Genomic DNA, 15,123 nt, shown 5'->3' with positions numbered 1-15,123 from the left:
TAGGTCACACCTGTCAGGTAGATGGATTATCTTGGAAAAAGAGGTGCTTAAATCTGAGAGAAATATATCTATTGAGTGATTTAAAAAGTTTTAGATCTTTAACTAAAACCTTTGAAATGTGTGAAATGTATGCATCTAATTTTTTGTGTGGTATATTTACAACCACTTGGACACAATTAGAATTTATGGTGTAACTAAAAATACTGAGGCTACTGTACTGCTGATTTATGTCAGGAAATATAGCTTTCGGTAAGAGTTTTTAGGGATTTTAAGCAAGAGCCTTTGACAAGAACAAAGAAGGGAAAATAAATTGTTTATCTGACATGAAGTGAAATTGAATGAAAGTAAAACAGCATTTAGGTTATTTTAGAACATAAACCACAAACTCCATGTGGTACTTTGACTCAAAAGAGAACTTTATTGAGATTGATTCGACTGTATACCATATCACAGACATTCATGAATTTTAAAACCAGTTTAACCTGAAACAAAACACGATTACTAAAAAGCCATCATCATCATCTAGTTGTCTCAATTTTTCATACATAAATGAAGACACACGCAAATCATTATTTTTTCATAGGTGACAGTTTTGTCGTTGAACATGAAAGAAAAAGATCAATATAATTCATTAAAAAGCTTAAAGCAAACCTGCACTATGTATTGTAAATCAAGGTTCAAGGTTGAAATTAGAAACCGATAAAATCATTGAAATGTAATGTAATGTGATCCATTCTATACTAAACTAAAAAAAACAAAAAAAAAAACATGTGAGAATGTATTCAAAAAGTAGAAAAAAAGTTGAATCAAGAAAAAGTAAGGACATAAAACCATAATAAAACCATAAAAAGTACTGGGAAAATAAAAAATCCAACTGCAGGACTTTGTTGTCTCTAATCACCGTGCTTCTCTCCACTGAGCAAACCTGAAACATCAACGAGAGATATAAACAGCGAATGACATTGAACAGTAATAAAAACATGAGCTGCTGTATCATCTGTCCTATCATTGACTTGGATCATCAGTTTCACTAATGCACACGTCATGGACCGAGTGCAGCTGCGGGGAGAGGTGCATTAACACTAGTGTAATTAAAAACATTGCAAGCATTGTTCAGAACAGTTCATTGTCAAGGGATTATGTGAAAATTATTATGTGAAAAGAAAAGTTTTACCAAATTAGTGATGGTTCTTTATTTGGGTTTCAGTTTGTCGTAGTATTTCGTCACCTTCACAAGCTCAGCTGAAACATCTAAAAAAAAAACCCAAAAACATTTGTTTACAACATATGCACTATTAAATACACTTTTGAAATTTTATTGATTTATTCTTTTTAATCAATATTTAGCATGTTTGAGTGATTATCAGATTTTTGTGGATGACATTACATGCCATTTTACCTGGGAAAGAGTCATCATCTGCCTTGAGTGACAGCTCGATTGATTCCTGCATCGTTTTAATCAGTTCATCCACGATTTTCCCCTAAATTGACATCAAAATTTGTATCACTTATCAGTCATACAGACACATACTGTGTTCAAGATTAACTGAATCCTACATACATTAACTGTTCGGATGTGTGTACAGAAAGCTGCTTTATATTTCTATCTATTTAAAAAAAAAGAAGATTATTTTTTCTGGCTTTTATTGCCTTTACTAGACAGGAAAGTGTGAGCGTGAAAGAGGGAGAGAGAGAGGGGGTGACATGCAGCAAAGGGCCAAAGCAGGAGTTGAAGCCACGGCCGCTGCAGCGAAGACACAATCTCTGGGCTGCCGTTCTATCAACTGAGCCACCAGACAACCCATATATTTCTATTTTAGTAGAATGTTTGTTAAGTGCCTGCAATGTTTAATAGCAAAGCAGTTTTCAGAATGATGCACATTTCATTTAAAGATGAAAATTGTGGATAAAGATAAAGATGTGCAGCACAGCATGTTTTACTGTGTCCTCATAGTATGATGTATCATAAAATGTGACAAACCATCAAGTTTCTCAGCTGGTCCAACATGTTATTTTTAGCCCGCTGAAACATGATGTCCTTTGAGTCATGAACATGCACCTCAATAGTCTCCCTCATGTTTTTCAGCATGCCATCTCCGTCAATCTGTGCTGCATCTACAATTAAGGAGAAAAAATGAGTCAATTTAATGTTTCTGCACAATAATGATGAATATAAATATTTTCAAACATTGTGTCAGGTTTTATATGTCATAGACATCTCACTGTCATAGCATTCTTGCATGTTTTCTTCGATTGTCGTTGTCAGACTGCTGTAGACCTTTTTCTTTTCTTCCCGGATGATTTTATTGAGTTTTGTCTTAATTTTGTCTTCCTTAAAAAAAGAGAGACCAGAGTATACAAATCAACATGTTATGCATATATTTATAAATTTTGGACCGATGACAGGCAGTTAATTATTCAAATAGATTTTTTTGAGTCATGGAGTCATACATACACTATCTTTTGCCGACTTAGGTCAGAATACCTTTAAATCTTCAGCATGTTGACATTCAACCTAACAAAAATCTGTGTGCTAACAACATTCACTGTATTGATAGATTTCTTCATGTACCATGATTACGAATATGTTAACAGCTCAAAATTTCTATTTTATTTTCCTCCCAGTCGTCAGTCACAACTTGACATTTGGATTGATTTGCTCACCCTTCTTCTGCTTTAGTCACCCTGACCTGGACAAACAGCTTGAATGGATTAATGGATGGGATGGATCTTTTACCTCTGTCTTGAGAAATATCAGTTGCAGTTCAACATCTTTGTACTTCCCCTCTCTCATCATCGTCTCTGTGCCAAGTGAGAAGGAACTGATGACTCCCTTGAATGGTCCACTGTTTCTGTCATTTCTGAAAGTTGAAAGGTTTCATTTAAGAAAGTATTAACAAATTAATATTTTGATAATGGAATTTGTATATATTTATTATATTACATCATTTGTCTAACTGCATAATGTGTAATTTTTTATTTCTCTATAGTTTGTAAAAAAAAGCCAACATAGGGGTTTGTGTCTTCATTGAGTCATATCTTACGGAAAGGTCTTCCTGAATTCCTCATCAATGCTGTCAGTCAGGCATGAAGCTAAGTTCATATTGAGGCGAACTGTTGTTCCTGCTTTTGAGATGTAGGTGCCGCCGTTCTTAACTGCACACTTTAATATCTTGCAAAAACCTCGACCAGATTTCTTAGTCTAAAAAAAACCAGAAATATTTCTGAAACATGTTCATATGTGGTGCAAAATCAGTTGTTTGAATTTGATTATAACAAAAATTTGTCAGGGACAATAGGGTAAATCGAGCCAGTAGATGAAATGAGCTGAGAAAAAAAAAGAATATATATACTGTATATAAATGTATATATATATGTGTGTGTAGTAACTATTACTTGAAACAAATGTATGTACCAAATTTAAAAAAAAATGGTTCATCATACCCCATCCTGCGCTTCAGGATATAAGACCGACTCCAAGACTTTTTCACATGAACTTTTCGATTCCTCAACCCCCTTATTGAGGCATTTTTCAAAGGCCTCATATGTCTTTTTCATGATTTCTTTGACTTTCTGAAGTCCATTCCTCATTTTTTTTTCAAGGGCTGTGGAAACATCTGTTTTGTTGCCATTCTGAAATAGAACAAACACATTTAGTATTTAAAGCACTAAATCTATACTGCTAGCTAACTGATTTTATTTCAAGACATTATTTATTGTTAATTTCTTGTACTGAGTACAACCTCACTTTGTTTACTGTTGCTATGCAGTCTCTCTGAAGCAACAAAAACTCAGGAAATCAGCTACCTTAGGTTACTTTTTTGCTACTACTAATATTATTTTCTGTCAATATTACTGAAATTGATAGACAGTAAAGAAGTTTTATTTCTTGATCTTACCCATTCTCTTCTTCTGGCCCCTTGTATCAGTGAGAGAATCCCATGAGCTCCAGACACATAGTTTAATGTCTCTGAGTGACAGTCATTTAGATCCTGCAGAAATGCCAGAAGTCTGTGTATTTCTGGAAAAAAGTGGTTAAAGTAAGTTTAAACAAAATGTGTGTTCGAACTACACAGTTTCTGTCATTTACAAAATGTTAATACAAGGCGATTTTACCTACCATTGATTTGAGGGTCTAGAGGTTTCACTTGTTGAGAGAGAAACTCTTCAGAGCTCACTGTTAACACCTCTAAACATTTACCACTGAAATGTTTCTGAAAATAAAACACTTTTTAAGTCAGGTTTAAAGGTCTTAACGATCTTTGCGTTAAATTTTTTTTGCCAGTTTGTAAAACTCACCTTGATCTTTGGTCTTGTGTCAAACTCCTCTTTCACATCTGTTTTGGTTTGAGTACAAACATCAGCTGCTGATCTGTACATAAAGACATGTTCAAAGTGGCACCTCATTTGGAGCACTAAAAATTCTTCATCTCTCAAAATGTTTTGTGAAATCTGTACCTGCTGCTAATTATTTTATTATTCATATTAAAGCATAACATTTTCACACATTTCAACACTTTCTCAGACATCCAAAGAAGTTTCTTCTATTCAATACGGAAATTGTTACATGGCAAAATGAAGAGAAAGTTGGAGACAGCTGTTTAAGTTTAGGTAGCTGTGCTAAATTAAAAAAGCAGTTGCTGATTTCTAGCGAAATTTATAAATAATATAACAAATAAAAAAAAAAAATCTTTTGTTTATCTGCAGTGGTGGACCTAGAGCATTATGCAACGTAGGCAAGCTTCCCCCGTGCACACCAAAAAAACAACTTTTAGATTTTTGCTTAGCATACAATACAGTGGACGTTCGGCTCTCTGAGGGCCCGTTTACACAGTAACGGTTCTTTCATGAAACATTAACCTTTTGCTGTGGTTTGGTCTTTTGTTCCCATGACAACAGCATTTTGGGGGCATAAAAATGAAAACTTTTGAAACCAGTGTCCCATGGTGTAATCTTTTGAAAATGCAACCCCTTCTGTTGCTGTGTAATGCGCAGACGATGTGAGAATGGTGACATCATGGCTGCAATTTGTGCATGCGCATGGTGTTATTTTATGGCGTGTCATTAAAAAATTACACTGCCAACTGGCATGCGTATTACAGCGTTTTGGGTTGTTTTTGCGGATCTGTGTACATAAGGGCCTTTTTTTACAATGTCACTTACTGCTCCGACTCTTTAACAAGATCAGACTTGGTGCAAATAAAGTGAATGTGCTGACACTCGCCACCATTTCCCATGTGGCTACTGGCATTTTCCAGGATCTCCCAGGCTTCTGCCTCTGATGCTGCTCGATTAATTTCTGTCACAATCCACACCGTAGAACAACATCCAACAACCTGCAGGACATAATAACAAATTCATTCTCAGCGCTATTACAGTTCACAAATAACACAAAACACACACACACACACACACACACACACACAAAATAGATGCATATGATTAAATTACCTGTTTCCACATATTATCTCTTGTCTTGTTATGGTCCCCATTTCCAGGAAGATCCACAAGTGTGACATGGTGGAGAAGAGGTATATTGGGCACCCTCACTGTCACACACTTCACTAGTGGCCAAAAACTCTTCTTCGAATTTCTATCAGTTCTTGTGAATTTGACCAGTTCTGAAGATAGCTTTCCAATCTGCAATAAAACAACAATGAAAAATTAGGGCAATTCAAGAAGATTTTAAACTGAAAATGTTTTACAATTTGTTTACAAGAATTACAACAAAATAACATAAAAGAGAAGAGCAATCAACAAGCTCTCCTTCTCCTTGATGTCCCCTGAAAATCAGTAATTGCAATGCGTTTGTTGGCAGATGAAGGCCTGAATTCAGGCTGACAGTGTTTTCACAGAATAGACAGTATGTGTGCATGTGTGTGTGCATGTACGTTTTGGTGTGTGAGAGCAGATTGTGAGCTTTCTAGGAACATTGCTACAGAGATCCAGTTTGCAATGCAGTGGAAACCACTTATAGTGATCATGGTTATAGAAATCAACTGCCTCTATAAATCAAAAGTTCAAGGCAGAAATAATTCCTACACAAATGTTTTAAATAATCCATTAATGATAATCCAGCAGGCTGCTTGCATACATGAAAATATATGGAAAAAAACCCTCTGTGATTTTATTTTATTTCTTTAAATGATGTGAAAGAGAAACATAGATTTGAGTATTGTCAGCATAAATGGGTAAATTAATGTTTCCTTTGTTTTTTTTCTTTTTATAATACAAAGACACCATAACTACACTAAATTAAAGGGTGCAACTACTGTATCTTGCAGGAAGTCCTCAAACCCAAACAAGCACAAAGGTTCTTCGCTCGTGCCCTCTAGTACTTCCCAACGAGCATTACCTTAAATTAGAGGTAGTTCCCTAACAAAAAACTCAGTGTGGTTCATCATAAACTGCTTGTAAAAATTAACTATAAATTCAGTTTTTGGAGAAGTAGAAGAAGTACCACAGTTCCAATTCCTTTGGTACCCCGCAGGTCACACTGACCTGCTGGGAACGCAGATATGTAAATTAATAAAGTTGCTGGTAGACAATATTCTCATGATTTTATATGGGTTAATGGTGTGGACAGGCGGATTAAATCCATTCTTTTTAAGATTACAATTAAATTAAATTAAATTAAATTAATGTTTACTTGTACATTTGTTGTACCATTGAATTTAACTAAACCAACCTGGAATGGCAAGGTCATGTATAAACCTCAAAAACTGAAAATTCATAACAATCAATCTCTCAGATCTCAAAGAGTGCTTTCTATGAAGTGAAATATATTCAGAGTGAAGTGAACATTTTTTTTCAATTACTCACTGTTAGATATTTTAAAAGCTTTCTTCCTCTCTTGGGATCGAGAAATTCTGTAATTCCTTTGAAATATTTGGGATCCATGAGATCATCAGTGGATTTATTTCTCCATTCTTCTCCATACAGTGCTGACATCTTTTTAATGGCATCACGGTAGTCTTTGTCACGTTCCTGATCATTTTCCTGATGTGCATTATTCCCAAGGAAATTCGACAAGGTCCACAACTCCTCTTTCCAGTCCTAAAAATAAAATAATTTACAGTCCTTTCACTTATTGGCATATGAGGTAATCAGCAATTGTATTTTTACAAATAAATCATTTCGGATACGTTCAAGTAAACAAACTTTTTCAACACATTTTACCTCTTTTGCAATGAACTCAATGTCTGCCTCGTAGTTCATGTTTTGCATGTTAGCCTCCACTTTAATAATGACTGAGGTGCATGCACTCCCAATTCCAGAGGGCAACAGATTCTTCTCTCCAATGATGGCATTTATCAAAGAGCTCTTTCCAGCCCCAGTTTTACCAAAGACACCCACCAACTCCTTTCGGTCTGTCTCCAAATCCCGGATTTTTTTCCTGTTGTACAAGAGCTTAAATATAGATTAACTGATTCAATTAGAAAATAAACAAACACTGAAAGAATTGAAAATGGACATTATTCTATCAACAACCTCCTCGGACAGCCTTAATCAACAAATTTATATGAAAATGTCTGTAATGACTACTGCTGTGTTAAAATGGGTCACTCAACGAGATAAAACCAAAAAGAATTATCACCAGACTTTGCAGTTCCCTTTATCTCTACAGAGGTTTATACTGTCCTCTGCTCATTGTTTTGATTGTTTTTTGGCCTGCAAGTTATTCCTGCTCTAAAACTGCTTGATGAAACTAGCTCCTGAACCAGGTCTGTACAACAAAAAATGGTAATAAAGAAATCTTAATACTTACTCCAAGAACTCCTTGAGTTCTTTGTTGCCTTGGTCAGGTAGACTCTCACTGACACGGCTCATGATGCTTTTCACATCAGACAGTATTTTTTCTGACGAGGAGAACATAGCATTTTCTGTGGCCAAGTTATAAAAACACGCATTTGCAATACAGGTAAAAAATTACATTGCAAAAAAGTTGTCAGTTGTTAATTGTTTAGAAAGTATTATAAATACCTGAGCGGAGTCCCACTGAAAGGTCGCGTCGCCGTTTCACTGATGGTGATTGCCGTTTGCTGGACTCATCCTGAAGATCCAGCCTTCTCTTTCCTGAATGGATTTTAAGCAAAAAACAAAAGTTTGTTGTATGTGCCTCTTGAAATATTAATATGCGGTCTCTTTATATTTGCTTTATCCAGACAAGATGTAACTGTGGTTATTTTGTTTGTGTCTTAATTAAGACATATAGAACATTGAAGAAAAGATACAAGACATAACATGCAAAGGTTTATGAGGCAGAAATTCAATAAAACCCCTAAAGGGCTTGAAAAGTGGTATTATTTATTTATTATCTTTATTTTGAAGAAGCTTCTGCCTTAACGTATCAATGAACACAACATGTAATCAATACGTACTGTATCTCACCTCTATCACTAGTGCCACTTGTGGAAGGACAATCCTGTGGATGAACGTGAATTTTTGACGAAAACCAGTATATGAAAACAAACATTTTATTCACACTGACATGACTTTAAAGGCACACACTGAAATTTGCATTTATGTTCTCATAAAATCTGGGATTGTTTTGGCAAACCCTGCACAGTGAAGTCTATAAAAGGGCTGACAAGTGATGACATTCATTATCCTTTTTCCTCCATTGAACACTGTGATCCAATTATACAATTTCTCAGTCAAAGATGACATTGTCTCAGAAAAATGTCTCAAAAATTAACAAAGAATATAGGCACATTCACTGATTACATTTTTAAGATGCCTGTTAAATTCAATGTCATACTTACCTGAACAGAAAAAACTGCTTCTTCATGCTTCTGTTGACACTACAGACAAAAGGAATAATAAGTAAGTAACCACTAAGGGATAAGTGCAAGGCCATGGAAAAGTTTGAACAGAATAAATATCTTAGATGATACTAACGTATATAAAATTGAATTCCACTTACTTGAGCGAAAGAATCACCTGTGTCTGGATTTCTTATATTTTGTTTCTTTTAGTGACAAAAGAAAGTATTAACAAGTCAATATAGTGAAGACAATTCTATAAAATTCCAGTAAATGCTATTGTTGTCAATGAGCTTTAATATAATCCTTCATCGAAAACATCAGAATGTTTAAACAGAAGTTCATGCTCCTATAAATGTATCTAAGTGAGATTTATGTGACCTAATACTGGTTATATTTCTATAAACTGTTTTCACAATGAAGAACGTTACCTTTAACAACCTGAGTCTCTCCTTGAATTTTGTCCTGGGTCCCGCTTTTGGGATCATTTTTTCAATTTCTTGATCATTAAGACAGTAAAAACTTTCCTTATCAATTTCTTGCTCTGTAATTAAAAGTATTCAGTTGAATCTCAGTCATGCGAAAAAAAGAAGAAAAACTGTTGCAGAAAAACAAGTGAAACAGATACTGGTTTCATATGTACATTTTTTAGAGCATTTCAGCCTTGGGGAGCACAGCATTGTTGTCTAAACTAAATGTATATAGATTTTTTTGTATTTTAACAAGTTATCACTTCAATTTCAGTCTTTTTTCAGCACTGCTTGTGGTGGAGTCTCATCTCACATACCCCTCAAGATGCTACAGAGCAGCACTTATTCTCCTTAATGAATGCATCATTTCCAATTAAGTAAAAATCTAAAAACTTCTTTACCATTGATGCTTTTGTATGCTTTAAACACAGATGAGAATTGCCAGTATTTGTTGGCGCTGATCAATCTTATTTTCTCAAAACATTTTGTCAATGATACATGAACACTGCACTGTAGAAACATATGGCAGCATTTTTTTTTTTTTTTTAATGTTTGTGTTAGTAGCTGCTTAGATGTTTCAGTACTAGTATAATATTTGTGTCCATCAAAGATACCTGGTAGTACTTTACCTTGAAATGTGTTTATAAAGTTGCTGAGATTCCATTCAATTAATCTGTCACGAACAAAATAATCCATGTCTAAGAACTGCAAGAAAAAAATAAAAAAAATAATAATTATGTTTTAATCACTCAAACCATTAGGCTACTGTAACAGGTGGAGGTAAAATCCAGTTGCAGCAAAATAACTGCAGCTTTAAATTGGTGATGACCTTTATTGCAGATTATGGCAGGTATAAAGGGTAACAGGAGAAATAAAGCAACCCTCATTGTCACATATGCTAAGATAGCCTAATAATGAAACGGGCTTGTTTAGAACCCAGATGCAGTACGCCAAAACTCAGAAATAGTTGGTAATGACTTTTATTTAAACCAACACAAACGAAGAATAGCTCACAGATATTCAGTTCGTTCTTCAGGTGGGTGGCCCAAACAATGTCTCTGGAAATCCCTCGAAGAGAAGACACGAAGCTTGAACCTACTGTGGCTGGAGAGCAGGAAACCCCGTAGCTCGACGAGCCGACAACACGTGTGGGAATGTTGTCGGGGATTGCGCTGAGGATTGGTCGGGGGCAGGCAGAAGATCCGTTGCTGGGAAAACAGTCCGAAGAAACAACGGTACCGTCGGGGAGCAGGCAGGAGGATCGTCGAGGTCGAGCGGTGAGGTCTTTGCCAGTGGAGCCGTCAGATTTCCGGAACGCCGAATCGGAACACGTGGTCGGGGACAGAAGGCAGGTAGGTACACGGGGAGACAGGCGAAGAGAGCTGGTCAGGAACAGGCTGGGTCGGCAACAGGAAATCAGACAGAAAAGCGCTGGAGAGTCGTGCATAGTAGCAGAGGAACAATCTGGCAGTGAGTGAACGTGTTAGAGTGTCTTAAATACTGGACTAATGGATGATGAGCTGCAGCAGTGGGCACGGCTGGCAGGTAGAGCAGGCCAGAGTGAGGTGAGTGGAAAAATACTGGCAGTAAAGGGGAGGGGGAGAATGCAGGAACCATGACAAATAAAGGCCACAACACTGAAATAAATCATTCAGCTAACTGTCAGTAATCAGCTTACAGCAGAGATTTCCTTTGAAGCAAATGTTACATTCAAGCTAGCAAATTCACAATATGTTGAGATGACAAACTACTTCACAGTAAAACAATACCAGCACCAAAACACTTGATATTAAATTCAGCACCTTTATAACATTGACAGAAAAAAAAGTTTTACAACTCAACAAATCAGTGTATTTAAAGCATTTAAAGATGACCTCATGTAAATGTGATTTATCACCTGGTCAGACAACAGCAGATTTGCAACGATTAGTGGGTTGCGCTGCAGTGGAACACTTGCATTAGATAAAAATAAATAGTATTAAAATAAAATCATTTGATTGATATTATTACTGGTAATTACAACCATTGGTAAGTAATGGCAAGTAGGATCATTTACCCTGCTACACTCACACACACAAAAGTAAGTGAAAAGGCAGTGGTACCGTGAGGGAGCAGGCCGGGGGATTCGTCGATGAAGCAGTAGATCAAAAACTGGATGAGCGATCAGTGAGGCAGGAGAACCAGAAGGGAGCACGCAGGAGATTAGTAGAAGCCAAGTGGAGGATCAGGAAACCAGATACACCCTAAATGATGGAGGGAACAAAACAGCAGTAGTCTGATGTTAGGTATCCCACATGGCTGAGAAACTCACACGGCAAAGCAGGAGAATGCAAGGCAGCCGAGAGGACAGGTAGATGGAGACAAAGAAGTGCAGAGGCACAAGAACTGGTGGGTGGGGAGAAATGGTGAGGTTTTAACCACAGCAGAGTTTAGGCAGGATGATCAGAGCAGAGCAGAGTCAACAGGAAACAGGAAGTCAAAGCAGCGGTGAGCACTTGCAAGCAAGAGAAGCCAAGGATAACCTGGCAGTGAGCATAAGTAAGCAGGCAGGAGAAGTATATACTGGCTTGGTTGCAGATTAGCTGCAGTAAGTAATAATGACCAAATCAACTAAATCTGCAAGTCTACAAAATTGCTGCTAATAACAAGGTATTGCACAATAAAGGACAAAAGTTTTATCATGAGCTGTATGAGCACAGGTCAACTAGGAGACTCAGAGCAGTGCCTACTCTAAATTCAGATCATAACAAACAGGAAATAAAGTGAAACTAAATAGCATAGTAGGTTACTAACTAGTATTTTAAAAGTAATCTCTCAATACTATATTCACTAGTGAATGTGATGCATTAATGTTAGTGCTTTACTCTTGATCCAACTTTAGGAATCAAGACATTGATGCGTGCTGAATCTCCAAGACCCAGAAAAATCTTCTTGTCAATAGCTTCATCAGTAATGGAAGAAAAACAGATTAATCTTGATTTTCCATTGGGTCCTGTTGTCATAAAGAAAAAAATTAATATATGTCATTGTAAGTACAATGTGATGTGTCACAAGCCATTGTGACACCCTGATTGACTGAAGCTACACTCTTCACGATGGCAGCATTTGTATAATATTGTTTTTTTTGTATTGTTTCGATGTGTTTTAATGAGTTAATGTTGTGGTATCTTTGCAGTAAGATTAATTGGTAGTTGTCTTTGCCAAAGTTAAGTTGATGTTAGTTAAGTAATACTTTACATAGACAGAGTTTTGCATACAACTAAACATCCCTTTTATTACACAGGCACCTTTATACAACACGAATCACACACATGTAGTCATAGTTTTCTTTACACTTTAGTTACACTCAAAGTAAGGACTCAAAGTTTCTGTTCCTCACATTTGCTTTTTTGTTTTTTTGATGGCCATCCTCGATTTGGCCGTCCTCATTGTACTGATTTCCTTTGTCAGCCATTTTGTCTTTGTGTGGTCACACTGAAACAGACACTTCCTTCTCTCTCTCTCTCTCTCTCTCTCTCTCTCTCTCTCTCTCTCCTCTTAAAAAGTTGCTTTTCAATGCACTAACATGACTCTTCTGCTATTTGTTTTAACATGATCTCCTCTTTATGCTGTCCCTACCCTTCATAAGCAAACTCTCCTCCCTGCTCTCGAGAAGTTTGCAAAAGATCAATTCAACTGTAGAAATGCACTGCAGAAACTTGCCATGGATGGTGGAAATTTCCCAATACCCAATGTAAAGTCCTGAAGCTTGATTTGAATCCATAGAAATTTCAACTGCAAAGTACCACACCAATACAAAATGTCAAGGCTTTTGTTTGGTCCTAAAAGCATAGAGATCATATTCCTACTTTTTCTTCCTCTGTTTGCTTGTGCATTAAATGAAAAAGGCAACACAACTATATTGTCATAAGTCAGCCTGCTGTTTTAAACAAAAATCTGCACAACCATATCTCATTTGTGCAGCAAAATATTAACTTAATGAATCAACCGAATCAATACTGTATTTGATAATTAAAATGTACTTACGTTTTTTTCCCTTTAATTATTATAAAGTACATCGACTCCTGTTCACTTGATACTCGCTCAGTGGACTCTTTTACAATCACTGCCCTGCCCTGCACTGACAGAGATCACATAGCTTAATGAGTCTAACCATTGCTGCAACAGCAAGGCGTGAATAAACATGTAAGACATAGTTTATAGGAGCTTAGAAATGGCTTTGGCAAGTTTAGACCAATGAGAGTGCAGCCAGAGAATACTTCTTCAGTGATGTATCAGAGCATAAATGCTAGCAGATGTTCACTATTGAGTTTTTGCTCATACCAGTGGTTCTGACTTTACACCCTCAGCAAGTCTCCAGACTATGACAGGGCTGACTGCGACAGACATTTATGCTTGCATTCACACCTATGGCCGATGTTTAAAGTCACCAATTGACCTTGCTGCTGGTGACCTTGCTGTCATTTCACAGTCACCAACAGGAGGACCAGAGAGTTACCACGAATCATTTTAGAAGTCCCCTCTTGATAATGCTGTAAATCATACTAAAATCAAGTCTTAAACCTCTGATGAGTTTTTAAACTTTAGCAAAGAGGGGACCTGAAGCTGTGTGAGTGTTAAAGTTCTTACTCAGCACTGCTCCCGCAAGCTTTAACAGGTATTTTCACATTCACATTCATTCACTTTTCATTTCATTTACTTTTAATTTGCACAGAAAATATTATTTATTCTCAATTCAGTGGTAAGTAATCTTTCTGTAATATTATTACAGAACAAATGGTAAAATTGAAGTTCAACTATCCATTTTTAAAGAAATAAAGTCTTTGTGTACAACAAATACTCAGGTGAGAGACTAGAGATGGACACTTTCCCTGCAGCATACAGGTCCCCTCTTTGAGAGATAGATATCTCATGGCCTTTTTTATTTGAAAAGTATAAAAGCATATTTGCAGTAACATAATGGAAAAAGACCCCCAAAATAGATTTTCTATTCTATTTTTGTGTTTTCAACATAAACAGAAGTTGTTGCCTTTAATTTTTACATAGTACAACAGTTCTTGTTCACTTGAAACTCTTTCACTGGACTCTTTTAAAATAATTGTCCCCGCCCTGCACATATAAAGATCATTTTGTTTGATGAGTCTAACCGTTGCTACAACAGAAAGGCATGAATAAACCAGTTAAACATGTAGGACAGGGTTTATACAGGCTAAGAAATTGTTTACACCAATACAGACCCTGAGAGCGCAGCGAGAGAACATCTTCATTGATGCATCAGAACATTAATGCTAGTAGATGTTCAGCACTGAGTTTTTGCTCATAACAGAGTTTCTGACTTTTGGACATGATCCAGAGCAGATAAAACAAAAGGGCCTCGGTTTCTGCATTAAACATGATGTGGAAGTTATCTAAAACGAATAACAACTGATTGCTTCAACTAATATGCACACACCAAAAACAGACCCAAATTCGTGCAGAACGAAAGCAAACCGTCTATCATGAGAAGGAACTAATCTTGAGATATAACAGATGAGCCAAAAATAAAATAAAAATGAACTATTAAGAGTGCTGCCAAATCAAAAACTGCACACCTTTACTCAACCTGTTTAAGCATAAAGAGCAATTATTTTAACCATCACCTGAAGGTAAGTGAGACAAACTGTGCGATCAAGCATGCTAATACACCTAATGTACTGTGCTATAACTAATTACAAATGGACAATATAGTAACAACTGCAAGACTATAGATAGCATTTGTGTTCTCTGTTACTAAAATAGATAAATACTGTGATGTAGATGTATGTCAGGGAACAGGGATATGTCAAGAACAGTCAAACAAATGTTAACATAAACCAACTTAAAACACAAAGAACCCAAACTCAATGTGG

At 36.3% G+C, this 15,123-nt stretch overlaps 1 protein-coding gene across 5 annotated transcripts; it reads right to left on the bottom strand.

Annotated features, from left to right (window-relative positions):
* Window positions 1-395: 395 nt before the first annotated feature.
* LOC121956929 (nuclear GTPase SLIP-GC-like) lies at window positions 396-13,419 on the bottom strand. Of its 5 annotated transcripts, none has more exons than XM_088069168.1 (24): window positions 13,262-13,419; window positions 10,335-11,478; window positions 9,865-9,940; window positions 9,197-9,309; window positions 8,927-8,971; window positions 8,766-8,804; window positions 8,392-8,425; window positions 7,984-8,076; window positions 7,769-7,883; window positions 7,180-7,396; window positions 6,823-7,056; window positions 5,452-5,640; window positions 5,164-5,336; window positions 4,300-4,372; window positions 4,121-4,214; window positions 3,900-4,021; window positions 3,445-3,633; window positions 3,045-3,202; window positions 2,738-2,861; window positions 2,224-2,332; window positions 1,982-2,115; window positions 1,400-1,481; window positions 1,175-1,251; window positions 396-925 (listed from the first exon to the last, which is right to left on the bottom strand). In XM_088069168.1, the coding sequence occupies exons 2-23, from the start codon at window positions 10,680-10,682 to the stop codon at window positions 1,193-1,195; spliced, it is 2,820 nt and encodes a 939-aa protein (XP_087925294.1). In that variant the 5' UTR covers window positions 10,683-11,478; window positions 13,262-13,419; the 3' UTR covers window positions 396-925; window positions 1,175-1,192. The 5 variants fall into 5 exon arrangements, with proteins under 5 accessions (XP_087925294.1, XP_087925295.1, XP_087925298.1 ...); XM_088069169.1 differs by lacking the exon at window positions 13,262-13,419 and adding an exon at window positions 12,100-13,253; XM_088069172.1 differs by lacking the exon at window positions 13,262-13,419 and having other exon boundaries at window positions 10,250-10,519; window positions 11,338-12,086.
* Between the last annotated feature and the right edge of the window lie 1,704 nt (window positions 13,420-15,123).

Source organism: Plectropomus leopardus, chromosome 18 (genome assembly GCF_026936395.1).
Source record: "Plectropomus leopardus strain MGB_pleo_1.0 chromosome 18, ASM2693639v1, whole genome shotgun sequence".
In the NCBI taxonomy this organism is placed as follows: Eukaryota; Metazoa; Chordata; class Actinopteri; order Perciformes; family Serranidae; genus Plectropomus; species Plectropomus leopardus.
This window is presented reverse-complemented; position numbering and strand designations above follow the sequence as displayed.

Bases quoted from the DNA above. Each gene is read 5' to 3' on its own strand.
- LOC121956929 (XM_088069168.1), bottom strand. From the start codon at position 10,682: ATGCACGACTCTCCAGCGCTTTTCTGTCTGATTTCCTGTTGCCGACCC. The intron at 4,215-4,299 runs GTGAGTTTTACA...TTTTATTTTCAG, and splicing joins ACACAAGACCAAAGATCAAG to AAACATTTCAGTGGTAAATG. The intron at 3,203-3,444 runs GTATGATGAACC...GGTTTTTTTTAG, and splicing joins ATCCTGAAGCGCAGGATGGG to ACTAAGAAATCTGGTCGAGG.